Source organism: Lissotriton helveticus, chromosome 8 (genome assembly GCF_964261635.1).
Source record: "Lissotriton helveticus chromosome 8, aLisHel1.1, whole genome shotgun sequence".
NCBI classification, from domain to species: Eukaryota; Metazoa; Chordata; class Amphibia; order Caudata; family Salamandridae; genus Lissotriton; species Lissotriton helveticus.
Window position 1 is genome coordinate 465,644,486 of NC_136069.1, and position 26,286 is coordinate 465,670,771.

General features: G+C 43.3%; 1 protein-coding gene and 1 pseudogene across 5 annotated transcripts in view; both read right to left on the minus strand.

The window, feature by feature from the left end:
• Window positions 1-26,286, minus strand: part of CAB39L (calcium binding protein 39 like) — a 698,257-nt gene that overhangs the window by 227,173 nt on the left and 444,798 nt on the right. For all 5 annotated transcript variants that reach the window (XM_078657345.1, XM_078657346.1, XM_078657347.1 and 2 more), the window contains one exon: window positions 558-676. In XM_078657345.1, coding sequence (XP_078513471.1) covers window positions 558-676 — 119 coding nt within the window. The remainder of the gene's footprint in view (window positions 1-557; window positions 677-26,286) is intronic.
• On the minus strand, window positions 10,105-25,845 carry LOC144773133 (translocating chain-associated membrane protein 1-like 1 pseudogene; annotated as a pseudogene).

A 26,286-nucleotide genomic window follows, 5' to 3' on the forward strand; every position in this document is an offset into this window, starting at 1 on the left:
TACACTGGCTCCATCCTCAGGGCCCGAAGCGAAAAGCCTAGGAAAAAGACCTAACAGGGTGTCCATTAGCAGGGGAGGTTCATATTAGAGCCACTAGAACACATGAAAAGGTGTAGGAAGAGTTAGAATAGTAGATGTCAATGATTAGAACATAGACAGATCCCCGGGGGGACACAAAAAACCGGCACTGAAATATTGTTGTGCATATAATAGTGATACATGGGGAAACCAACCAGGGGTCTGGGTGGACAGGAATAATTGGTAGAGAGGATATGTACATGTTGGAGATGTTTAAGTATTATTAATTGTTAAGACTATTTGTGGTGAGTGACTCAGAGATCTTTTATTGTGGCGTTGATAAGATGTATTGATGTATATCTGAAAACATAGTGAAACATTAAAAACGTGGTCAAAGTCTTGAAAAGTCAATCACATGGTGGGGGTGAATTTCCAGACTTTTCAAGTGATTTAATAACTATGAAGTCTTCTGTAAAGACATTGAAAGTATTCCAATAAATTCACATTGTCAGACTGCTCACATGATAGGAGGATCTTACCCGTTTTGAAGTATAAAGAGAATATGCTGATGGCAAGTAATGTATTCTACTGTAGGATATCGAGTGCCAATTTGTCTTCTTAAGATGTTGTTAAATACCTGAGACACATCTTTCTTACCCTGTTTAACAAAAACAATTCAAATTCAGAATGAATTAAAACATTGTAACTGCATGCGAATAAACATTTTGATTAGAATAGCAATATCTCATAATTCAGATATTTATTGTGTATATTATTTAACACTACAAATTATGAGTAGAAGAGGAATTCATCTTTCTAGAGAAAAAAGGTATAGAATGTATTTCAGCTTTCCAAACTAACATTTTAATTGACATGCATCACTTTTTAACACTTTCATTCAAACCTCTATTGTTAAACCTTTAGTATCTACGAATATTATGTAAAACATTATAGTGCTGCTCAGCAAACATGGTTGTCATAGTCTACTGTTCAACCTCAATCCGTACCGTAGTCACCGCACAATCTGCAATCAGCACCACACAAATATTCGAAAAGGGGGGAGTGAGGTGCTTTCTACTGGGAAGGCCATGCCTGAAATATAAACGGATCGGTGTTTGAAATAAAACTGGGACCCCCTTATACATATGGAAAACCTACGTATAGGGAATTACACATTGACGAGAATTGTTTCATGGCATATTGGTTATGATTAATATGAATGCCCTGAACAAGTTTACAGTGGTAAATGAAACGTGTTGGTTTTTTCTTTGGTTGTAACGTTTGGATTTACAAAACCACGTGACTGTCTTGAAAATAAAGGAAAGAAGATATGGAACAGTCAATACTTTGATTGGACTTTTATACTCCTATTGTTTGTTGGTGCACAACTATATATGTTTTCTTATTTTGATTGTATCAAAATATGTTTGCTTGGCCTATTTAAACCTCTGCTCCATTCATCCCTAACCTCCAATTTAACCCCCTCATAAACACGCACAATTAGATGTGTATAACTTTAGAAAATGCTTACCCTGTTGTTCCAAAGTGATTCTGGCAATTTGCTGCCAGGAAAGAATGAACGCCTCGACTTCATCGCACTGCATTATAATGCTGGATATATCTGGTAAAGTTCGGGTGGACATTACCAGAGTCTTTGTACCATGTAACTCAAGACAGGTTGTCTAATTTATTAGTATTTGATCTTGAGCTGAAATGTCCCTATGCACAACAAATAATGCATGTAATGTCTCATAGGGCTCTCTGGCATTGGCTGGAAAGCCAGAGCAGCTTCACAGGGCTCTGTCTCGGTGCATGGAAAAGGATTCTTTATGTACCCCTTGGTATGGCGCACCTAGACCAGGTAGTGTACAGGTGCTTTACAAAGCAACTGGATTTACATTGAGATGGAGGGAAGGATTTATAATTGAGGGCAATGCAGAAATAGCAGTCCTAACAACAATGTTTAAAACTCATTGGTGTTTGACTCTCTTGTCTTTGGTGAAGTCAGGCCTCTTGCCATTTGTCTTACTCTCCAACCTTTCATAGGTACAGTCCCCCTGTGGCTGCAGCTTGTGGATCTGATGTCATTAGAAGTTTCCTCTGTGGTAGATGTCCTTTCTTGTTGTGACCGGTTTGGTGAATCAGGTCCTCATGTGTTGTGCTAGCTGCAACCTACTATAATCACTAAGGAAACTAGGTATTTATCTCCAGGAGGTGTATGTATTTCACAGAGTGCTTACAGCAGGTATCCTTGACACCAGTGCACCTAAATACATTGCTTTAGCTTTCTAGTATTCTATCTTTTTTTGGACGGCACTGCAAATATTTTGGACTACTCAAAAGTATCTGATTGACAGTGTGGTTAGTGGTGGTTCACACTAGCAGGGGCATTTGTAATTCATTCATCCAGGGTCTGTGTTGAGTAGTTTGAGGTGTATTTTGAATGTTTTTCCATTAGATTATGACCCGCTGCTACAGGTATGTTCAGGACTTGCGATTTGTTAAGGAAAGCTCATGGTGATGTTCACATTGAATTCCGAGTGCCTTTCTGGTGTGCAATATGCCACGGGCCATGACCCTCCTAGATGTGCACTCCTGTAAATGGAAGGATGGGTAGAATGCTTCAACAGTGTTGGTTTGCTGGTTGCATTAGTTTGCGTCTTTCATTTGCATTGTGTGTTCTTCACACTGATGATTGCTCAGGATATCTAGTGCTCACAATAAAAAGTAAGGCTCTTGAGTGAAATGGTTGGCAGTCCAGAGGGCAGTCTTTTGATCAGCAGGTAGTTGACCAATGGTGTTAGATTATGTTGCAGTATGATCCATATGACAGATTACATTTAGTGTTGCTATGGAGTACATCATAATATGTGGGAGGTTAAGGCAGATTTTTCCTCTATACCACTTCTTCCACAGCCTCCAACGATCAGCAATGCTATCAGAGTAAGACATTCACAAACTAAACTAGAAGAAATAATAATGAAAAAACACAACAGCAACTTTCAGAGGCAGATATTTACGCTCATATTTCTAGATACACTCTAGAGACCTGATGAGTTTGGCATGTAAGACACGTTCAAAATCTTGCAAGAAAATCAGGTGGCAAAACTAGCCAAACACAATAACGTCACTGCATGGTCACGATGTAACACTGGTTGTGGGTTATCCTCTCTGTCAAATCGTGATACCTCCTCAGGAAAAGACCACAGTAGGTTGAACTGATCAAAGGACGTTTAATCCCAACACCTCAGCCACAGCTCTGGTAGTGTTCAAGGTACTTTATATTTTTATTTATTGAAGCATTACTCACAGAGCATATAAAATAGTCATACTATATCAATGAAGAGCAACGACATCATTTCAAGTGCAAAAAACGGAACTAGCTTGTACAATATAACAAACAGTCGCCGCATAAAAAGACAGTGATTGTTTACAGCACCACACAAAGTATTCCAGGCTTCTGGGACAATGCAGACTAATCAAGTCCGAAGTTCGTGCAATGAGGTAAGGTCGACAGTACGACCGACGATCATTCCGAGGTTTGTTCCGCTTGAGACCACAGATATTCCCTTAACCCCTTCCACGCTGATGACGAGCTGGGCTCGTCATGAGGTAGCCTCCTCGCACGCTGATGACGAGCCCAGCTCGTCACGTAAAGTGCGCTTTAAAAATCTCAGCGTACGAGCGGAATTCCGCCCGCACGCATGCGGTTAAGGGAGCCCAGATGTCTTTGGGCCCGGATGACAACGGCAGTTCTTCGGAATACAATTCTAATTGTTCATGACACCGCACCTTTTGCAGCAGGCCGAATCACGCAGACCTAGCTTGTGTAGTTTTAGGGGGGAGTAATAGACCTGGTGTATGAATTTTACATGAATAATGCGAAGATTGTTATTAGATGTTAATCTGCCCGTCAACGTACATATTTGCTCCCAGATTTCTTCTGTGATTGGAGGGAGCAGTATCGAATTCCAGCGAGTCAAGCTCTTATCGGGGCCAATGGCCGTTTCTCCTTGTATCGCTTTATATAATTTAGTTATCAACTTCTTCCGGTTGGGAGTGACTATCACCATCAGTAGCGCTTGGGACACAGGAGGTTCCTCAGGGAATGTAGTGAAGTGAGCTTTCATCGCCTGGCGCAATCTAAAGCAGGTGAACTGAAAAAGTGGTGTGGGATGTTGTACATAAGCAAAGCCACGCTCCGTTATATAGTTCCCATCAATATAGAGATCCCCCACTAGTGTTACGCCCACCTCTTTCAGTATTGACATGGGGCCTTGTTCTTGCGCTACCGAGATGGCAGCGTGCCCATATAGCGGCAGATTAGGAGCATACAGCGCAAGTTTATTAGTTCTCCTCCCAATGTCCTGCCATGCCCTCACCGTGACATCAATGGTGTTGATCTCGTGTTTAGGTGTATGACGTTTAGAGTGAGTAAGAATTCCCTTTAGTGGCACTGGGTGTGCATCGCCCTCCTCTACTGCAACATGAGGCAAGAAATCGTGCGATTTAAACCAGAAGTTAGCATATTGTGCCTGACTACATAAATAATACACATAGAAATCCGGAGCTTGAAAGCCCCCCTTTTCAAAGGATTGTGTAAGAGTGTGCCAGCTTAGTCTGGGCTGTTTGTTTCCCCATACTAGTCACAGCAACTGAGACCGAAGTTGTTTGAAAAAGTGTTGTGTTAGGCGAACTGAAACATTACAGAATAAGTATAGAAACCGCTGAAGAAAAATCATCTTGACCAGGGCTATGCGATCTGACAGAGAAAAAGACATGCTCGCCCATCTATCAACCTGTTCTATAAGCGTGGTGTAGGCCCGACCATAGTTCTCTTTAATGACCACGTCTGGGTCACGATGGACCCACACTACGAGATACTTCACTGGATCAACCGAACATACGAGCGGGTATTCCAACTGTGGCGAGGTGGGGACTTGTGTCAGGGGAATAATGATGGATTTTTCCCAATTGATCTGAAGACCTGAGAAAAGGCCAAATTTTATATGCTCTCGGATCATCGGTGATAGATAGATATGGGGTTCACGAACATAAATAACCATATCATCTGCGTAAAGAGATATAATCACAGGTCGATTATGAAACGTCAAGGCAGCTGCTCTGTGTCCCTGTCTGATTCTACAAGCTAATGGTTCTAAGATGAGGGCAAAGAGGAGAGGGGACAGCCCTGGCGAGTCCCTCTCTCCACAGGAAATGGCTCTGAAGTAGTCAAACCAACTCGCACCTTAGCAGTGATGCTGTTATAAAGAACTTGTACCCATCTAATGTAAACTGGGGGGAAGCCCATATGGTGAAGCATGAAGAAGAAGCATGTCCACTCCACAGAATCGAAAGCTTTCGCCGCATATAATAACACGGCCGCTGCGGGTAGGTCAGGATTTAACACATGTAGCATAGCAAATATAGTTCGAAGATTAAGAGAAGTGGAGCGCTCAGGGATGAAACCGGATTGGTCAGGGAGTACCAAGAGGGGCATTAGAGGCTGTAATCGAGTGGCCAATACTTTCGCAAGAATTTTTGCGTCCAAATTTATTAGCGAAAGAGGGCGGTAAGAGTCGCAGCTTGTCTGGGACCTGTCTTTCTTCAGCAAAGTAATGACAAGGGCCTGCCGAAGGGAGTGGGGGGGGTGGCCGGTATCATGGGCTTCAGCGTACATTTCAAGTAAATGGGGAATAAGAAGATCCGCGTAGTGTTTATAGAATTCTGCAGTTAAGCCATCGGGCCTCGGGGCTTTATTGTTGGGTAAAGACATTATGGCCTCCCTAATATCATTATCATCTATGGGTGATCCCAAATAGTTCCTGTGACTATCTGATAGCCATAGTGTTCAAGGTAACTGTCATTTTCCTTCACAGTCTAATTACATAAGTCCATTCTAGAACCTGGGGAAGCCAGGGTTCCAAGTCTTGGCTCACTAGTCAGTGACAGCTGCCAGAGTTACCACACATCTTTCCATTTCCTAAGATGTAATAAAAAAATATATAACAGTACGTGACAATATGCAAAACATTAAGGTAAACATACATATTGCTTGAACTAGACTATTAGTTATGACAATAGAGGAAGTACAGTTTGAAGAAAAAATTACATACTTATAGAATCACTATCCATATCGACTCAAAGAACATATACTTTACATATATGCATTTTCTTTTCCATTGAACTATTAAGGATGATTTCCTAAATAAAAACATAAATGTGACAAGTACTAGGTTGAATAACACCAAAATACTGTTGCAGGTAGTTCTATAAATGTGTCACTCTCAATTGATTCCATACTCGCTTAGGACTAACTAGGAAGACAGGTTACCCTAACACTTGACCTAACACGACCTTTACCCCTGATGGTACTGAACATCTCATCATTACTGTTAGTTAGAGAATCACCTTTCTCCATGCCTGGGATAATTGCATTTCTTCCAAGCTGATCTTTACATTGTTTTGGTCATCAATATTTTACCACTCTCCCCACATTCCAAATCCTACCATCATGTGTTGCCAGCATTCTGAAACAACTTTATTATTTTCATAGGCTCAGTAAATTTGGACCATTTCTTGTTAACAATGGGAGCTTTTACTCTAACCCATTCACCCAATTTAAAGTCTGTCACCCTGGTATTACAGGTTAAATCATGTTGTTCTTTGTGGGCAGTTTGTGATTCTAATTCCTTGAGTCTCCACCTTTGATTAACATCAATTTTTACTCAACCTTTGGCCATTTCATCGCCCCGGGCCCCAATCTGGAATTTGGATTTCTGCCTCTTAGTAATTCAAATGTAATCATACTTATAGATTGAAAAGTAGTAAGGCAGTAGGTTCCTAGTCACCTCATTACCTCTTCCTTCCAGCATTAGCCATTAGTATTAGCCAGTTGAATTCCTTCCTTAAGTCTTTTATTGAATCTTTCTACCATCCCATATGTTTCTGGGTGATAAAGTGCAGAACGTTTATGAGTAATACCATTACGTTCCAGGAACTCTTATTTTCTTTGAGCAAAATTGCACCACATTGTCGGTCAACAGGGTAAAAACCTCAATCAGAAATCTAATAACCAAACTAGAGCTAATGTCTGAGACTAGTTTAATTTCTGGCCATCTTGAAAACAAGTCAACCAACACTGAAAAATATGGTGAATTTCTTTCTCCAGATAAGGGAACTATTATGTTCATAGCCACATCCATCCAAGTTCCTGTGGGCAGAGATCGACAATACATGGAAGGGGCACATTACTTCAACACCTTCTCACTGTTATAGCAGGGTACACAATCTCTAACCACCCTTTCTACCATTAAGTCCACCCCGGGCCACCAACAATCCACCCTGATCTTTAATTTTATTTTTGTAATTCGAAAGTGATCCTCATGGGCTAGGTCAATTAGTTTCCGTCAAAGTGTTTCACAAGGTATAAACCTTGTGCCCCTACACAGGCATCCAGCCACCTTTAACAATTCCTTTTTGACCATCCAATATGGTCTCAACTGTTCACAGTCCCTTTATCTACACTGCCAACTTTCTGCAAGCATTTTGTGAACCTTACTTAAAACTGGATCAGCTTTTAACTCCTGTATCCAGTCTCTTTCTTCAATATCTCCATTAGTAACTGCAAACACGCTTTCCATAGGGAAGTCAAAATCCTCTCTGATGTCTTCACTAGTTTGAGTTTACCCACCTGTGTCATCGACTAATCTTGAAAGGCAGTCAGCTGCATAATTCCTCACCCCCAGGACATACTCAAAACCAAATGGAAATTCCTGGAGATTTACAACCCATCTTCTAATCGAACTTCAGATGGCTTCTAGATCTTTCTTTGTAAACATCTCCCAGAGAGATTTGTGATCAGTTCTTTCCTTGAAAACAGTTCCCCAAATGAAACTTTTACATTTGTTAAGTGCCCAGTATACAGCCAGTGCCTCTTTCTCAATTACTGTATAGTTTATTTCTGCCTATCTCAAGGCCTTAGAGGTGAACACCATTCTAACCTCTCCTTTATCGTTCTACTTGCTTGACATCCTCTCATATATGTTCTGTTCTATGTATCCACAGTTGTCAATCACGTTTCACATACCATGTTTGAGTTTTTGTGAATTTGGAGATCGAACTTGTTGGAGGAAATCTTTTTTGCAATAACATTTTAATTACAGAACAGTAAGTGTTAAGGTGTAAGCATTGGTAGTAGACATTTTGGGGACTGAAGAAAGTAAAATCAAAAGTTTAATTTTCAAACAAGGGCAAGGGACACAAAAAAGAGCTCAGACGTAATGAATACATTAAACTCCAAACATACTCTATGAAGAACAAAATGCTTAATGATCAAGCACATTTACATTTTTTAAATGGGCCAAAAAGTGTAAAAGAAATGCAATCTACATAAAATACTCACTGCTTTTCAAAAGGAAACACATTTTGCATAATTACAGCAGCATAGTATAGCAACATTTATCTATACAATAAAAAAGCTTTTCAAGCTTTTAGTAGTAAAGATATAAATATATATTATTTTTATCCAAAAATATATATATATGCTGGATTTAGAGAATCCTATTTTATGTTTCACAATTAAAGAGGGACATTCAACTGAAGATACAACAAGAATCACAATTATTTCCTCAAAGGCGAATTCTCTTCATGTCCAGTACTGCTGATTTAAATGTGTCCTAACACTTAATGCAACTGTCAAGACATAATAATACATGTGGGCAAAGCATGTTTCACAAGATGTTTCCATGACGTGAACAGCAATATGGGCAACACGTTTTCTCTGAAGAATCTTTGCTGATGCTCAGAATATTTTAACACATAAGCCACATAACTAATATATCCAGTGAGGAAATTATTTTTGTACCAATACACTTAAAATGTGTGGGTTCAAGTTTTCCAAACCAAATGGCCAGAAATATTCTTGGGTACTATTCATGGTGGACTAGTAGTAGAGTACAGCGTTTAGAGTCTTTGAAGTAACAAGATTATTTTTTAAAATGAAGTGATGACTAATCACCGTGAAATCCAATCAGTACACCCTGAACATTTCCAAACGTGCTCTAGAGCAAATGTCTACTTGTCACCTTAAAGATCTGAATCACATTACATACTAGACGGCATCAATTGGGTGCCATAGCAAATCCTTTACATGCCATTCCAAAGCTGCTGTCCCTCTCCAAAATACACATTAAATAGGAATATACTTTGCAGCAAGATGTTGCATTTCTGAAGCTTTATATATATATATATTATATTTGAACATTTTGCACACTGAAAATAGTATCTGTATGTACGAACTCATCGATTTGCTTAATCAGACTATTTTGTCCAGGAGCCATAGTTAATTCTTGGTAATCAAGTTTTCTTACATTTAAGGCATACATCAAGGAGTTATTTGCTTCTTTACATGCAACTTGTAATTTTCTACAAGGATACCCTGTTCTCTTTTTGACACTAACATCCTGCCAAAATGTAAACTTGTCTGATTTTGTGTGTATGGTTTGGACAAATATTGGCAATAACATGCATATATTCAACAACGTAATTAACCAATATTTAGTGGTCAAATGCTTACAATGGCTATGCTCTAACCTCTACACAAAACTACACCCCTGAATCTAAAACTGATATCTAAGATGAAAGAAGGTTTGATAGTTTCTTGTTTGTCTGACAATGTACAACGCTTATGGTTTCAAGAGGACATGTCGCCAGGGCAGGTTGTTTATGGCAGTTATCTGTGCTAAGGACATTTCTAAACAAACGGTGTGACTCAAAAACAAAGATGGTATATATTGTTTAAAAACGTAGTCCGATGATGATTTTTCTACACTGGCATTACAAACCAACTAACCAGTACTCTGGCTATAAAATGTTTAGAAAGTTTGTTTCCATGACCATTTGGTCTCAGAGAGATGCACCTCATTGCTATATACATCCAAGAGTTGAAATTATACAACTGACCAGACTCGAAAAAAGTGAATTGTACTTCTGTTGTAAAAGTAAGAATGGAGGATGGGACCTTACATTTGATACAGCAAAACGCAAATCTCTTTTGAAATATGAGGTTAGGTAAATGCTGTTATTTTAGAAGGATTTCTCTTTCTTGCTGCGAGGCGAGTCTGCTCCATTGAAAGTCTCTGCTCGATTTCCTCCATTTTGTTTTTCTTTCCTAAAGGGCCTGCTTTTCCATGTGACAGGCCTCTTCTTCATATATTGTGCCTGAGGAGAAGTGTGTGCCCTCCACCGTTGCAACTAGAAATTGATGAATTTCCACATCATGAATGCTTGGGTTATTCTTATTGATGCCAATACACTGATTCTGATGGCCAACACATTGAAGTTTCCATGGCTGAGATCCACAACCTGATCAGTTGCTCTGGCAAGGCCAAAGTCCACAGTAAGAACTGAGAAAATCAAAGTAAGCAGTCGTCCCAAAACAAACAAAAAAAGAGCCCACGGAGGAGCTTCGCGCGCATCCAAAATGGCCGCGTGAGCTTGGGGCTCCCGAGACCCCCGTAGCCCCCTGATTATATCCTGTCGTTAATCCTGAATTCTGTGGAGTGATTCTTGCAGTTGAAGCAAAGACGATCTGAATGCTGCAAACCACACCCTGAAGGCGCCCCGGAAACCGGAGTTATGGACTCGGAAAGTTTACGGCCTGTCTCTCTCGGATGCCCGGAGCTTGGGTTGGCATAGTGCCGTGGCGTAGTTCAACAACAACGGCGCTGTATACCGGAAGTGGCCAGTCCGGCCCCACAGCCTCACTTGGTTTCACTTTCGATTTTGATGGGTGCACCCGCGACCCAGCTGAAGAGTGTGTCTGACTGTTGGGCACCTCAGTTGACATCGGTGAATATTGCTATTTAGACCTTTATTGGTGTGGAAGAGTGCAGACCCGACGACTGCAACTTTTGACCCTGTGCAATGTCGTGTGGCTATCGCTGTTTAATCCCGGTGTTATCTGATAGATGCCGAACCACAGATAATTGACATACTATCCTGGAGGGTCCGAAATAAGGGACTTGACGTGTTCTATGAATAACAATTGCTGAGTGCCACCTCCCTGGATCGGCCTACGTGTATAGAAGTATCACAAAATAGCGACCAAGCCGGAGGGGGACAAACAGCAGCAGAAGGCCACCAGAGGGGGACGATATACGCAGTCGAACAACATGGACCGTTACGCCTAAACTAAGGGATCGCCTAGTGGACTAGGAAAGGCGCAGGAAGGAGTAAAGGATGCCTCTGCCCTGGAAATGAAGCCCACATTGCAAGACGTAATGGCCGCCATTGATGGAATCAAATCCTCGCTTCGACAGAAGATGGAGACCCTGGCTCATAAACTGGACACAGTGTCCATCGAAGTCAACTTGATTCGGGCTGACCTCACAAAGGAAAGTGAGAAAGTGAAGTCTTTGGACATTAAAACGGCTAGTCTCACGGACGATGTCACGGAGCTACAATCCGAAGTACGGAATCTGAAAGCCTCTAATGAACGTGTTGTCTGTCGACTGGAGGATTTTGAAGGGAGAGCCCGGAGGAATAACGTTCGTATCATTGGGGTCCTGGAAAATGCGGAAGGGCAGGCAGCTGATCTCTTCGTGGAGGGTCTCATAACCAACCATCTTGGCCCCAAAGGCCTGAGCAAGTTTTTTACCGTCGAGCGGGCCCACAGAATTCCGGGAGGAAGACCGTGTGTCGGTGCCCTGCCTCGGCCCTTGATAGCCAGAATATACAATTTTAGGGACAGAGACGCTATCCTTCAGGCTTCTAGATCGGGAGGCTCCTTGAAGTATGAAAACTCGTCCATCAGTTTCTTTCCTGACTTTACACAAACAGTCCAGAAGCAAAGACTGAACTTTATGGGGGTGAAGAGACGGCTTCGAGATATGGGACTCAAATACTCTATGCTTTACCCGGCTAAACTGAGGATTGAACATGAAGATAGAACTTATTTTTTTGATGAGCCGGAGATGGCTGCAGACTGGTTGGACACTTTGAAGGCCCGGCAGGAACCCCAGAAACAGAGTGGAGGAGAAGATGGGAGTGTGCAAGAACAAGAATGATGACTGTGATTCTGGGACCCGGGGACAATGAGGGAAAGGTTTCCTTTTGTCTGTACTGTTTTGATTCACACCTAGCACGATACATTAGGGGGTTAAACGGGCTATCGGTAGGCCTCTTTCCTCCTCTGACTTACTTTTTGTAGTTTAGTCTAGATGTGGGGGCGACAGGCACACTGCGAGTTGGGGAGGCTTGAAAGTCGTAAGCAGGGGTGCAGGGTGGGGGGTAGCGTAACGGGATGTACGGGGGGAGGTGGAGGGGGACCTGTTGTTTTTTGTTGTTGTGTTTGAGTTTTCACAAGGCATAGTATTTCAAGATTATTCCTGAAAGGTGCGGGGCTCGGAGGAGAGTTGGATTTCGTTTTTGCTTCATGATGGGGGGTAAGGGGTTGAGGGTATTGAGTTGGAACATCAAAGGGTTGGGGGACAAGATCAAGCGTAGTGTGGTCATACAATTCCTTAAGAGACACTCCCCAGATGTGGTCCTCCTACAGGAAACTCACTTGGTTGGAAATGTATGTAAGGCAATGAATAGGAAGGGATATCGGCTTGTGGCGCATGCAGGCTTTACTTCTGGGTCCAGGGTTGTTGGGATCCTCCTTAGGGGTTCGCTCCCGTTTGTGCTTGACTCGGTTGTCGCGGATGAAAGGGGACGATATTCTGTGGTTTCGGTACGTTGGGAGGGGCGTACCCTCTCTTTGGTCTCGGTTTATGTTCCCCCGGGTCTGCAGAACACGACCTTTCTTGAGTTGGGTAAGGTTGTATTGGACATTCCTAGTGGATTGTTGATTTTAGGGGGAGACTTCAATGCGGTAGTTTCTGGCACCCTAGATAGATCTCCGTCACAGGATTTGAAGCGAGCCCAAAGATGGCTTCCGGACTTTGTGGAGACGCTGGGTTTGGTGGATAGTTGGAGATTATTTCATCCTACTCGACGGCAATACACTTTTCATTCTGGTGCTCATGGGAGTCTTTCTCGGATTGATTATGGTCTGGTGCCTGCGGCCCAGGCCTCATCTACTGTTGAAGTACGACATTTGGCCAGAGGTATATCTGATCATTCTCCTCTTTGGCTTAGTTTTGACTCTGCTACCGGCTCCAATGGTAGAGTGACCCCCATTAATTCCTGGTACCTGCGTGATCCCAAAATCCGGAAAGATTTGATAAAAGCGTTTGAGCATTATTTTCAGGACAATGAGGGATCGGTTTCGTTGTCGATTTCGTTGTGGGAGGCGTTTAAAACTGTAGTCAGGGGTCAGGCTTTATCCCTGATTGCGGGTGTTAAAAGGCAGAAGGAGGAGGACGTAGTGAGAATTGAGTCAGAAATTGCTAATATAGAAATGGAATTGGAGCAGGAGGTGACCCGCGCCAGACTGCATGTTTTACAACTTAAGCAGCTTGAGTATAGGACGTTGGTCACTGACAGCGCGAGGGCTCTTGGTCGTGAGCAACAGGGGCGTCTGTATGATGTAGGTGATAAGGCCGGTAAGTTGATAGCCTGGCTGGACAAGAAAGATAGAGTGGATCGGGTCGTCCCAGAGGTTGAAGCTACGGACGGGACTTGTGTGACCGACCCGCAGGAGATAGTGGACCGCTTCGCTGAATACTTCCGTAATACTTACAAGTCTGTCTCAGATAGACCGGAGGAAGATTCGTGTCTACTATTGAGGGATATTAAGCTTCCGTGTCTGTCGGTGGAGGATCGGGACTTTATGGACGGTGAACTTACCGCCGATGAGGTAGCTTTGGCAGTGCGATCCTTGAATACCGGAAAAGCGATGGGTTATGTTTTTGGAGTCCCGAGAGTGTGGGGTTCTTCCCCGGGATCAGAGACTGGCTTCGATTGTGGTGATACATAAGGAAGGGAAGCCCAGAACTAGCTGCGCTTCGTACAGGCTGATCTCATTGTTGAACGCAGAGCCTAAGATATTGGCTAAGATACTGTCTAATAGATTGATAAAAGTCATTGGTGAACTCGTCCATCCCGATCAATCGGGATATATTCCACATCGAATTACGGCCCTGAATCCGAGGCGATTGCATGGGGTTCTTGCGAGGGCCCATACCTTGCAGGAGCCTGCTATCGTGGCGTCACTTGACGCGACAATGGCTTTTGATACAGTGGAATGGCCGTATTTATGGGCTGTATTGGCTAAGTTTGGTTTTGGTCCGGAGTTCATTAGCTGGGTACGTCTATTGTATACTGAGCCACTCGCGCAGGTAGTAGTTAATGGTCGTGTCTCGGCGCCATTTTGTCTTGGGAGGGGCACTAGGCAGGGCTGCCCACTCTCCCCACTTCTGTTTTCGCTGGCTGTCCAGCCATTAGCGGCTTGGCTCCGCTGGTAGCCCTCGATCAAGGGTATTCGTTGGTCTCCACAGTTTGAGGATCGGATCTCTCTGTACGCAGACGATATCTTGCTTTATCTTTCCTCTCCGAGGAAGTCTCTAATTGTCCTCTGTGATTTGTTGGCGTCGTATGGCAGAAATTTGGGATTGATTATTAATTGGACGAAATCTTATTTGTATGTCTTACATGGTGACGCCCCGGTTTTGCCTCGGAACTGCCCCATTCAAATTGTAAAGGAAGGGTTTAAATACCTTGTTGTTTACATTTCCATGGATCCTACGATGCGGTATGAGCGAAACCTTCTTCCTCCATTGGCTCGGCTTAAAAGTGATGTGGTTGGGTGGCAGAGACTTCCACTTTCGATGTTGGGACGAGCGGCCCTTTTTAAAATGATGTCCCTGCCGCGTTTCCTTTATGCCCTCCAAAACACCTTAGATGTGGTACCTGCAAGCTATTTCCGCAAAGTGGAGGGTTTGCAAGGTAAACTACTCTGGGACGGCAGGCCACGTATAGCGTTGGCCAAACTAACGCTCCTGTGGTATGACGGAGGGATCACCCTCCCCCACATCAAAAGATATTATTGGGCGTCGCAGCTAGGAGCTATAAATCATGGTACGTATGGATCTGCGACTGATCCTGGCTATGCCATGGATAGGTGGGTGCTTCCGGGTGGCAAATATAAATGTATGAAATGTATGAAACTTATATAGCGCAGGACTTACCCTGGGGCATCTCCGCGCTTGCTTAGGGAACCCGTCCTGGTATTCCCCTGTGAGAAACCCCGGCAGGGTATCCACAAGGTGAAAGCCAGGCATCCCGCCGCGAGGGGCCGATGTGGAGATTGAGCAAGCTATTGCCCAGAGTCGCAGAGTGTGACCCCGTGAGTCGAGTAGGCACCGGAGCGAGAATTGTCGAGACCGTGGAATTTATGAGCCCGAGACCCGCCGAGGCGGGGAATCGAACCCTGGTCCACGGTCGATCTCAGATTCCGGGTCTGCCGCCTCTAACCACTGAGCACTGTACACCAAATCAGTGGAAAAAACCCTGATGGGGCCGACTAAGGTGGCGACTAAGGTGGCGGTGCGCATATGGCATGATGTTACTACTTCGCTTGGTTGGAAAGACCGCTTGACTCGAGCTGCCCCATTCTTTGGTTCGGATAGGTTTGGCAAACTATGGAACACGAAGGGTTTTGATAAATGGGAACTGATTGGAATAACCAATGTAGGTGATCTCTGGGTGAAGAGAAAGATTAAATCATTTGCTGACCTACAAAAGGAATATGAGCTGAGTGGTTTCGTTATGCGCAGGTCAGACATGCACTGCGATCGGTCTTCCCCGAAGGGTAGGAGATACCGGAGGCATCCCCCTTGGAGGACCGTATATTAGATGGACATATGCCCGATAGCACCATTTCCCTGGTGTATAAAAAACTAATTAATCACAGAGTTGATCTTTTGGTAGATCTAAGGGAGAGGTGGACCCGAGATGGCCTTGAAATTGATGATGAGGACCGGCAATCGGCGATCTCCCCTCCAAAGGAGGTCGCGATCCCAGCAAGATTGAGACTTGTCCAGCTTAAGATACTCCACAGAGTTTATGTCACGGGTCCACGTTTGATTAAAATGGGTCTAGCGGAGGAGGGTCTGTGTAAGCGGGGATGTGGCCTATTGGGGGCGTTCCTTCATATCATCTGGGAGTGTCGACATACGGTGAATTATTGGGGCTCTGTTTACAATGTTATGCATGAAGTTACAGGGGTGGCTCTCTTGCCGGAGGCTAGGAGATGCCTGCTAAATATCTGGGAGCCCAAGGATCTAAATACTGCACAGACCCAATGGGTCACGTTGGGGACCATGATCGCTAAGCCAAATGTAGCACAACTGTGGGGTTCTGATAGGCCGCCAACAATAGAGGGATGGAAAGAAAGTATGGATTTGTGTATGTTCCGTGAAAAAACTGTTTACCTGGCAAGGGGTCGTCCTCGGAAGTGGAATGATATTTGGGGCCCCTGGAATGAATGCAGAGGGAATATCTGTGTACCACCTGCAAATGTAGTCCTTGATGTTCCATCTCCCCCATGACCCAATTGAATAAGCGTTTATGATATTGATGTATAGCTCCCCTGCCCCCCCAACCAAACATTTTTGTATTGAATGTTGACGTTGATTACCCTCTTCGGTACTATGCACCAGTGTCTTTATTGATGCCTTGTTTTAATAAAAAGAAATATAAAAAAAAAAAAAAAAAGAGCCCACAAGGCCAATACTTTCTGATATTTCTCCTTGCTGAAGTAAAAGAGACTTTTGTGAAAAAGGACGTCCACAAAATAATGAAGCACCAGTTCTACAAGAACTTTAGCAGATAAGCCACTGTAATGTGAAAAAGGTAAAGGCCAATGTAGACGAGCTACGCGAAGAATATCTTCCTTCTTGTTTTTTTTAAAATAGAGTTCTGGAAAAGCATGAAACCAATATGCAAGCTGTGAAATGTAGAAAACCTTTATCTGAAAGGGATGGATATGAACATGAGAATGGTCTTTACACAAAGCAGTTAGATCTGATGCATAGTTTTCCGATACTATAATGCTGGCTCCCCAAGCACAGGAGAAAAGATAGAAGGCACTGAGTTGACCAGATTCATTGAACTTGCTGTATTTCGTTTTGGAAAAGTGCGTATGATGGTTAATTTTATCTAGCACATATGCTTGGATAATTGCATGCATGATTATAGCGACCAGCATATAGAAAACAACTGTGGCCACATCTTTGATACCATAATGATAGAGGTTAATGGATTCAGCCAACTCTGTGATAGGAATGGTAACATTGTACTGAAGAGTAACAAAAAGGACAGCTGCTTTATCTGAAATCTCGAACATGAGCCCTAGCAGAAAGACCATAGCTAGGCACGATATAATGTCTGCGTGGTTCTGTGTAACAAGCTCATGGCTGAGCACAGGTGGGTTCTTTTTTATCTTTCTTACGGCTGGCCATGATGTTGCCAATAGGGGCTTGGCAGCAGCGGCTCCTCTGCGGCTGTGTACTTCAACTCCTTTCTTTTCCCTCCTCCTCCCACCCTACTGCAGCAGCAACTAACACACGTCTGCACTAGCAGTAACGCTCTTCTAGTTCCTGCCAAGCTGTTCCTCTCCCAGCCACCACCAGGAACGGGGGGAGCCAGAGCCGCCAATCAAGCCAGCAGGGAAAAGTACAGACCACAAGAGATCATTCTCCTGTAACAGTGCAGCTTCTAACCCCTTTGAATAGATACCAGTTTCTTCAATCACTTTCTTCCTCATGGTGAACACTTTCAGTTTCAGAGCAGCAGCTAAACAATTCTTCATGTCTTCAAACTCTAAGTCACAATCCTCATTCCAGTTGAAATTCACCTTACTCTTTAGTAAACTTCTCCTATGAAATGTACGACTTGCAAAATTACTTTTGAATTTGCTGTAAAATTCAATCATTCCTAAGAACAATCACAGTTCACCCTTGCTTTTTTGGGGCTACCGTGTTCAGGATAGTGTTGATCAGCTTAGCTGTAAATTGTATCCTGTGGGAAGCAATCTTATGACCCAGATAATTTATTTCTGTAAATTTTAGCCTGTATTTTTCTTTTTTTACTGTTAGACCTTACTTTTTGAATGTATTTAATACCTGGCTCAGCCTATCATCATGTTATGCTTCCGATTCACCAAATACCAACACATTTTCTTGGTAAAAGAATACCACAGAGATACCTTTGAGAAATGAAGACATAGCTCTCTGAAACACTGATACCGCTGAAACAAGACCAAATGGCATTCGTTTAAAATTGTATAACCCCTTGGGTGTAACTAAAGCTGTCAGAATTTGTGAATCAGTGTGCAGACTCACCAATAGTTAGCTGATGTTAAGTCCAGAATGGAGAATACCTAGCTCCCACTACTGCTGTAATTATCTCTTTGTTAAGGGCTCTAATATCAATGCACTAACAAATCTTGCCATCAGACTTCTTTGCTACCACTACATGTAACAGCAATTCCACTGCCCCAACATGTGCAATGACCCCCAAATTGCACAGGTTTTCTAATTCTCCCCTCACAGCATCAAATACACTTAAAGGCAGTCTTCTTACCTTGGTTGATACTGGAATTGCCTTTTCTTTCAACTTAATTTGGTGTACATATGTTTTGAGGCAACTCATCTTGTCATTAAATACTTCAGGGAACTCTCTCTCAAAGGTGACTTTTTTTTAATCTCAGAGCTAGTGGTAGTCTATACCAAATATGTGGATTGTTGTTCGTGTTGAGATAGACACTGAAATCTTTTTGCACAGGTCACCTCAGAATGATTTCCTCTTTTATCAACCCATATATTTTGCAGACTGTATCTACTCTTGTACTCAACTTTACCCATGAAGTAACCTTTCATCTTTATTGGTTGTTCTCAGTACAATCCCAGGCATATGTCTGTTCTGTAACTTCCTTCAAAGAACAATATTTTAAATACCTCATCAGAGATAATGATTAACTTAGAACACGAATCAAACATAACTTCCACTTCTATCATCAATTTTCACCGCATCTTTAGCATTACTAAAGCCACAGTCGGACATTTGTAGAACAATCTCATCACTTACGCCTGTTACACTTCGCTTTTCTGCTTTCTTTACAGCTCTTCCACTCCTGCAACACACCATGAAGCAACCCTTTTCCCCATATTTATTGAAGACTGCTTTTGTCGCATGCCAATCTTTACTATTTGCCATGTGACCCACAAACCTAACCAGTAACAATGACCGCTGAAACTAGATTCAAATTTCTGTTTTTTCAACATTGTTTTGCTTTTCACTACTTGTACCTCAATGTTTTTTTCTTCCGCCTGCTGTATATCCTCTTTACCTTTTGTGCCCTTCTTAATTTCTTCTACACACTGCATCATATGTACAATTTGCTTTGCTAAAATGTTTAGCTCACACATTGGAGGATCATTTTTCAACCAGAGTTTCTCACACATGTTCTCAATGTTACAATTCCATACAAATTGATGCCTAATGCTTACATCATTGATTGCTCCAAACTTGTATGTGGCCCTTAACTCCCTTAACGCAGACACAAATTCTAAAGCGGTCTCCCTTCTATTTGAGAGCGTTTCCTAAAGTGATAACATTTGATTATAGTACTAATTCTAGGTAAAAAACTAGTTACTTACCTGTACACTACGGTTCTCCAGTATTACATTTCATAGATTCACATGCTTGTATCTTCCCCGTCGTCATGGTGAGAGTCTCACGGTAAAAGAATAACCATAGCAGTAAAAAAAAAAACTGCCTAGAAATCATAGAAAAGTATATCCTTGGGTAACCACTTATCCTCGTTATGTGGCCCAAACCACAGCCAATCAGCTGCCAGCCCTAAGATACACCATCCCCAGCATAGCCACCACACCGCAGATTTCCAACAGCCCAAGAGTGAGCTACAGATGAAACCAGAGATAAAGGTGGTCTATCTCAGAGGAAACGGGGAGGCGGGCGGGCCACATGTGAATCTATGAAAGATAATACTGGAGAACCATAGTGTACAGGTAAGTAACTCGTTTTTTCTCCGGTATTGAATCTTTCATAGATTTACATGCTTGTATCAGAATAGAAAGCAGTCCTTATCCCATGGAGCGTTTATAAGATAGACCCCTTTGTCTCTAGGGTTTTATCTTTTTTTTACGCTATCCTGTATATTTTGAAATTGCTGTAAAAAAACACTCATTAAGAACTATGAAAAACAGTGCTTTACAGCTAAGAAAATACATATATATTTATACATACACAATTAGATATATATCAAACCATATATTGAAAGACAAATACCTTAGTGAAACAGGTGCTGCAGGGCTGCTTGACTCACTGCTGAACCTGCTTTCCACTCCGTGTCCAGACAATAATGCCTGGTAAATGTGTGCACATTTGTCCATGTTGCTGCTCTACAAATGTCCGGGAGCGAGACCCCCGCCAGCAACGCTGTTGAAGCTGCCATCTTGCGAGTGGAATGAGCACGCACTCGCGTGCGCAAAGGTTTTCCTGCTTTTTCATGACATAAAACGATGGCAGATGCAATCCATCTAGAAATGGAAGACCTTGACAGGGCCAAACCTTTCCTGGGCCCAGCATAAGATACAAGTAGTTGGTTTGTTTTACGAAAAGATTTTGTTTTGTCAATGTAGAATTTGACACATCTGCTAATATCCAACATGTGCAGAGATTTTTCTGCTGCAGTAGATGGGTCTTTGAAATATGTGGGCAACATAATTGGTTCATTGAGATTAAAAGCCGTAGGAATTTTGGGAATAAACTTTGGGTTTGTCCAGAGAATTATTTTATCTCGTCTGAATTGTAGGAATGTTTCGGCAACCGAAAAGGCTTGGATCTCACTGACCCTCCTGGCTGAAGTTAGGGCAAGAAGTAAAGCTACTTTCCATGAGATGAGCTGCAATTCAGCTTTGTGAATCGGTTTGAATGGAGCTCTCATGAGTTGAGACAAAACTGTATTGAGCTGTCAAGGAGGCGGTGGATGTTTAACTGGTGGGTACAGTCTGAACAGACCTTTTAGGAATTCTTTAATCAGTCTTTGAGACCAAAGCGATGGACAATCCAGTGTTCTGCGCTATCTGAAGATAGCCGTCAGATGTACTTTTATTGATGCATAAGAAAGACCGGCCTTGACTACGTGTAGTAGATACGGAAGTATTTGCTCTGCTGAAGAATTAAAAGGATGTAAAGCTTGTGTTGAACACCAATTGCACAATCTCTTCCATTTTGCTGTATAGATTTTGTTAGTCAAAATTGCTCGAGAACTGGCTAGTATCTCCCGGCATTCTTGAGGAATATCGAACAATTGAAATTCATGCTCATAAGGTTCCAAGCTGACAATTTTAGAGAGGTCAATTGCGGGAGAAGAACCTGTCCTTGTCTCATGGAAATTAGATCCTGAATTACTGGAAATTGCACTCTGGGTTCCACTGACAATTGGAGAAGTTCCGTGTACCAGAACTGTCTCGGCCAAGCTAGGGCTATCAAAATTATGTAGCATGGTTCCGACCTCATTTTCCTTAGAATCTTCGGAAGTAGAGGGAATGGGGGAAACACATAAGCCGATATCCCTGTCCAGCGAAGGTGTAGAGCATTTTCCCGCGATTCTGCTTGTGGAAATCTGCTTGCGAAATATTTGCATTTTTTGTTGTGTTGATTTGCAAACAAGTCTAACTTCGGTTTGCCCCATAGACTGAATATTCATAGGAGTTGCTCGTGAATCAGTTCCCATTCGTGGCAGATCGATGGTGATCTGCTTAGGCAATCTGCCTTTGTGTTGGGAACTCCAGGAACATGTTCTACCTGCAGAGCGATGTTGTGCTGTAAGAGCCAATTCCAAATTTCCTGGGCTTGAGCTGACAGGGATTTTGACTTCGTGCCACCTTGCTTCAGAAGGTAAAACATTGTTGTCGTACTATCGGTCCTGACTAGAACCGACGAGCCGCAGATTCTGGGAAGGAAGGCTTGAAGGCCCAAGAATACTGCTTTTAATTCCAACAGATTGATTTGCAGTGCTGCCTCTTGAGTGGACCAATGGCCCTGAAACTCTAGTTCCTGCAAGTGTGCTCCCAGCCCTGTAAGGAAGCGTCTGATGTCATGACGTAACTGGGAGACTGAGGTTCGAAGAGGAGACCCTTTGTTAAGTTATCCCTGATGCCCCACCATGACTGTGCGCGCTTGATCTGGGTGTTGATATTGAGTTTGTCCTCGAATGAACCCAGAGCTTGTCTAGAGATTCTTGCAGTGGTCTCATGTGCAGACGACGGTTGGGAACTAATGGGATGCAGGATGACATAATTCCCAGCATAGATTTGAAGATCCTGATTGAAGTGGACCTTTTTGATTTTATTGTTGCTGTCTAACACAAAATCTTTTGTATGCATTCTTCCGAAGGGTATGCTTTCGCTTCCTGAGTATTTAACATTGCTCCGAGGAATTGAAGCTACTGAGCCGGGATAAGGGAAGACTTCTCCTTGTTGATCCAAAGCCCCAAATCTTGGAATAGATCCACGCAACTTACTAGGAACTGTTGTGGTTCCTGGTACGAAGCACCTTTTATCAGCCAGTCGTCCAGATATAGAAAGATCTGTAGACCTTGCTGCCTCAAGTGCGCCGTGACCGGCGCCATACACTTTGTGAAAACCCTAGGTGTAGATCTGAGGCTGAAGGGCAACACCTTGAATTGGTAGTGGCACCCCACCACCACGAATCGCAGATACGGTCTGTGCTTTCTGTGAATTGGGATATGGAAATACGCATCTAAGAGGTCTAATGAAGCCATGTAATCTCCTCTGAGTAGTAATAGGAGGATTTCCTGCAGAGACAGCATGCGGAACAAAATTTTTCTTATGTACTGACTGCTTTTTCCTTATAAGGAAAAAGTGCAAATAGAATCCTTTCCCTTGCTGTTTTGGGAAACTACTATTGCTCCTTTCACAATGAGAGCTAAGACTTCTGCCTTGAGGGCTGAGAGATGGTTTTGGTTCCTGTGAATAGGTGGTTGAGTTGGAGGTTTTTGTAAGAATTCTAGGGTGTGGCCTTGCTGTATAATGTCTAACACCCATTTGTGCCATGTATTGACTGCCAATGATTGAGATAACGAGAGAGGTAATGGACCTGCTTGAGGCGAAACGAGGCCGGTGGCGCCTGAAGAACGTCACTGTCTCCGTCCGGAGTCTCGCATCTTTCCTCTTGCAGCAGGTTTTCTCCTAGCCTGATGTTGATAGGATGTGTTAGAGGACCGATACTGCTGGTTGTTGGAGAATTGAAGGTACCCCTGCTGTTGGTAAGGTTGGTACCTGTTTGACTGAAAGGAGGATCGCTGATGGAATTGTCCTCTCGATCCTCTACCACGAAAGGATTGAAAACGGCCCGGCTGTAGGGACCCCAAAGCTCTTGCTGTGTCTGTGTCTGCCTTTATCCCTTGAAGCGCCTCGTCAATGTGCTTCCCGAAAAGGCTCTCCCCGTCAAAGGGCATGTCCATGAGCTTGGCTTGGACTTCGGGTCTGAAAGATGTGGCTTTTAGCCATCCTTGCCTGCGGAGCGCCACTGCTCCAGCCATCTGTCTGAAGCCCCTTGATACGATGTCCATCGCTATGTCAATGGACTCCGACGCTGCTCTAGCTCCGTCCTGGAGAATCGTAGACGCTTCCTCTCTCTTGTCGTCTGGAAGGTGAGACAGAATTGGGGCGATATCCGACCACATTTGTCTATTGTATCTGCTGATGAGTGCCAGTGCATTTGCTGCCCTGATGGAAGCCGCTGCCATCACTGCAAATCGCTTTCCAGCGCCATCCATCCTTTAACCCTCCTTGTCAGGGGGAGCCGAACAGGCAGAGACCGGATTCTTGGAGCATCTCTGTGCTACCTGCGCAACAACCGATAAGGGCGAGGGTGTCCTATCAGGCACGCTGGTGAAGTCTCAGGAGCACGGTATTTCTTCTCAATTTTTGGAATTGAGAATGGCACTGGGATGGGTTCTTCATCAATTTTAGTCCTTCATCCCATATATGTGGGATTACCAGGATAGTTCTTATGGATTTTCGAGATGTTTCTTTAAAATAATACGGAAAACATTCATTCTCCTTCACAGGCAATGAAAGTTCAAACCTCTTCGAGGCTTTTTCCATCAGATCATGGAAACTAGCAATGTCCTCTGGCCTGAGCTCGCCTGCAGTAGCGGCGTGGAAGGTGATGTTGGGACAATATATTGATCCCATTTGTCCCCTACGATGTCATCTTGGGGTATCTCTCCTTCCTCTGTTTGGTCTTCGGGATCACTCTCCACGAGGTCATCCCGAATAGTTATTATTTTCGGGGTGTCTACTCTTTGCACTGGAGGTGGAGATTTAACTACTGGAGCCTGAACCACTGTCTGTAGTATATTTGCTATGGTGGATGCCGGAGCATTGTCTTCTGAAAAACGACGATAATAGCTGTTTATCATGTGCCTTAAATCAGATATTAAGGATATAGGTACTGACATAGACCCCTCCTGGGCATTAGAGTTCGCTTCCTCCTCTTCGTCATAATTGTAAGCTTGATGGAAAGATTCATAGCGCTTAGAACCCTGTACCGGGCGATCTTTAAAGGAGAATTATTCCTGTACTTCCTGGAATTCTTAATCAGACTCTTGACTTTTAATGTGCAGTTGGGAGGGACTATAGGCTACTCCATACGGCCCTTCCTCCTCAGACTCCTGACAATCCAGAATAGTGGATGGAAGAAGCGGTGACATTTTTGGCGTGGAAAACTCCGCTTTCTTGTCCGTCGACGAGCCCGTCGACGGAGCAAATCGTTTAATTGAAATGAATGTGGAGGACTTCGTCGTCGGAGATCTAAAAACCGTCACCGTCGACAGCTTGCTCGTCAACGAGAGCATCGACGGGATCGTCGATGGCGACGCAGTCGTCGTCGAAATTGTTGTCGACAAGGTGATCTTCGTCGGAGTCGTCGGCGCCTTCGTCGGCGATCTGACAGGAATTTCTTTTGACTTCGACACGGAGACTTCGTCTTCGAGGTGGTTCTGTGTGGAGTATGAGGCAGAGAAGAAGAGGATGTCTCTCTTTCTTTAGATTTTCCAGATTTTTGCCTTTTTTGTTCCACTTTCTCCTCAGAGGATTCCCTCTCATGCTTTTTGGAGGAATGTCCTTTAGAATCTCCATCAGGCTCCGAGTCTGTGTTTTTCTTCTTTTGAAGCCATAACAACAGGCGTGCTTCTCTGTCCTTTAGTGTCTTTGCAGAGAAGGTGCAACAATGCTTGCACTCCTTTGGAACATGCTTGGGGTACAAACAGTACAAGCATTCCATGTGGGGATCCTCAGAAAATAATCTAGCTTTCCCACGGGATCTGCAAGATCTAAAAAGCCTCTTTTTCGAGCTTTCAGACATTTTTGAATAAAATATAGGCGAAAAAACAGTACCTCACTTCCAACTGTTGAAGGTCAAAAGTTCAGCTAAGAACAAATTGAGCTCACGATGGCGGTTGGAAATCTGAGGTATGGTGACTCCGCTGGGGATGGTGTATCTTAGGGCTGGCAGCTGATTGGCTGTTGTTTGGGCCACATAACGAGGATAAGTGGTTACGCAAGGATATACTTTTCTATGGTTTCTATGCAGTTTTTTCTTTTACTGCTATGGTTATTCTTTTACTGTGAGACTCCCACCATGAAGACGGGGAAGATACAAGCATGTGAATCTATGAAAGATTCAATACTGGAGAAGAAATGGTTATCAAGCGTCTTTGTACTATTTCCATAAGCATTTAAACCTCTCGCTTTTTCATCACTCTTCCTGCCCTGCAGCTTCTAAAGAGTGTAATACCAGAGCTACCTTCCTTCGTAGTCCCATACTTGGGACACATACCACTGAATAATTGTGGAAAACCTTCCTTTATTTGCTGGTGGCTCACCAGGGTATGCTAGAAAAAATGGTGGAGGCGTCACACTTTGCATGTCTACATTTTCTGAGTCCCGTACACGTACAAAAATGACTCTTATGAATTTCACCCCCACACTCATGCTTCAATCACCAATATCACAAGCTTCAATCAACCAATATCACAAGCTCACCAACAGTTCGCCCCACTAAATACAGAGCTTGAGCTAATCACTCCCAAACTCTACTACTGTTTTACTCAATGGCCCTTGTTATTGTGCAGAACACTGAGTGGAAATCTTCAGTAGGATTTGTTCTTTGCATCAAGGTGCCAACTTCACGCTACCTCATACTCCAAAACATTTCAGAATAGCCTTGCAACCCACAAAAGTGTGTGGATCACTGACTAGTTGG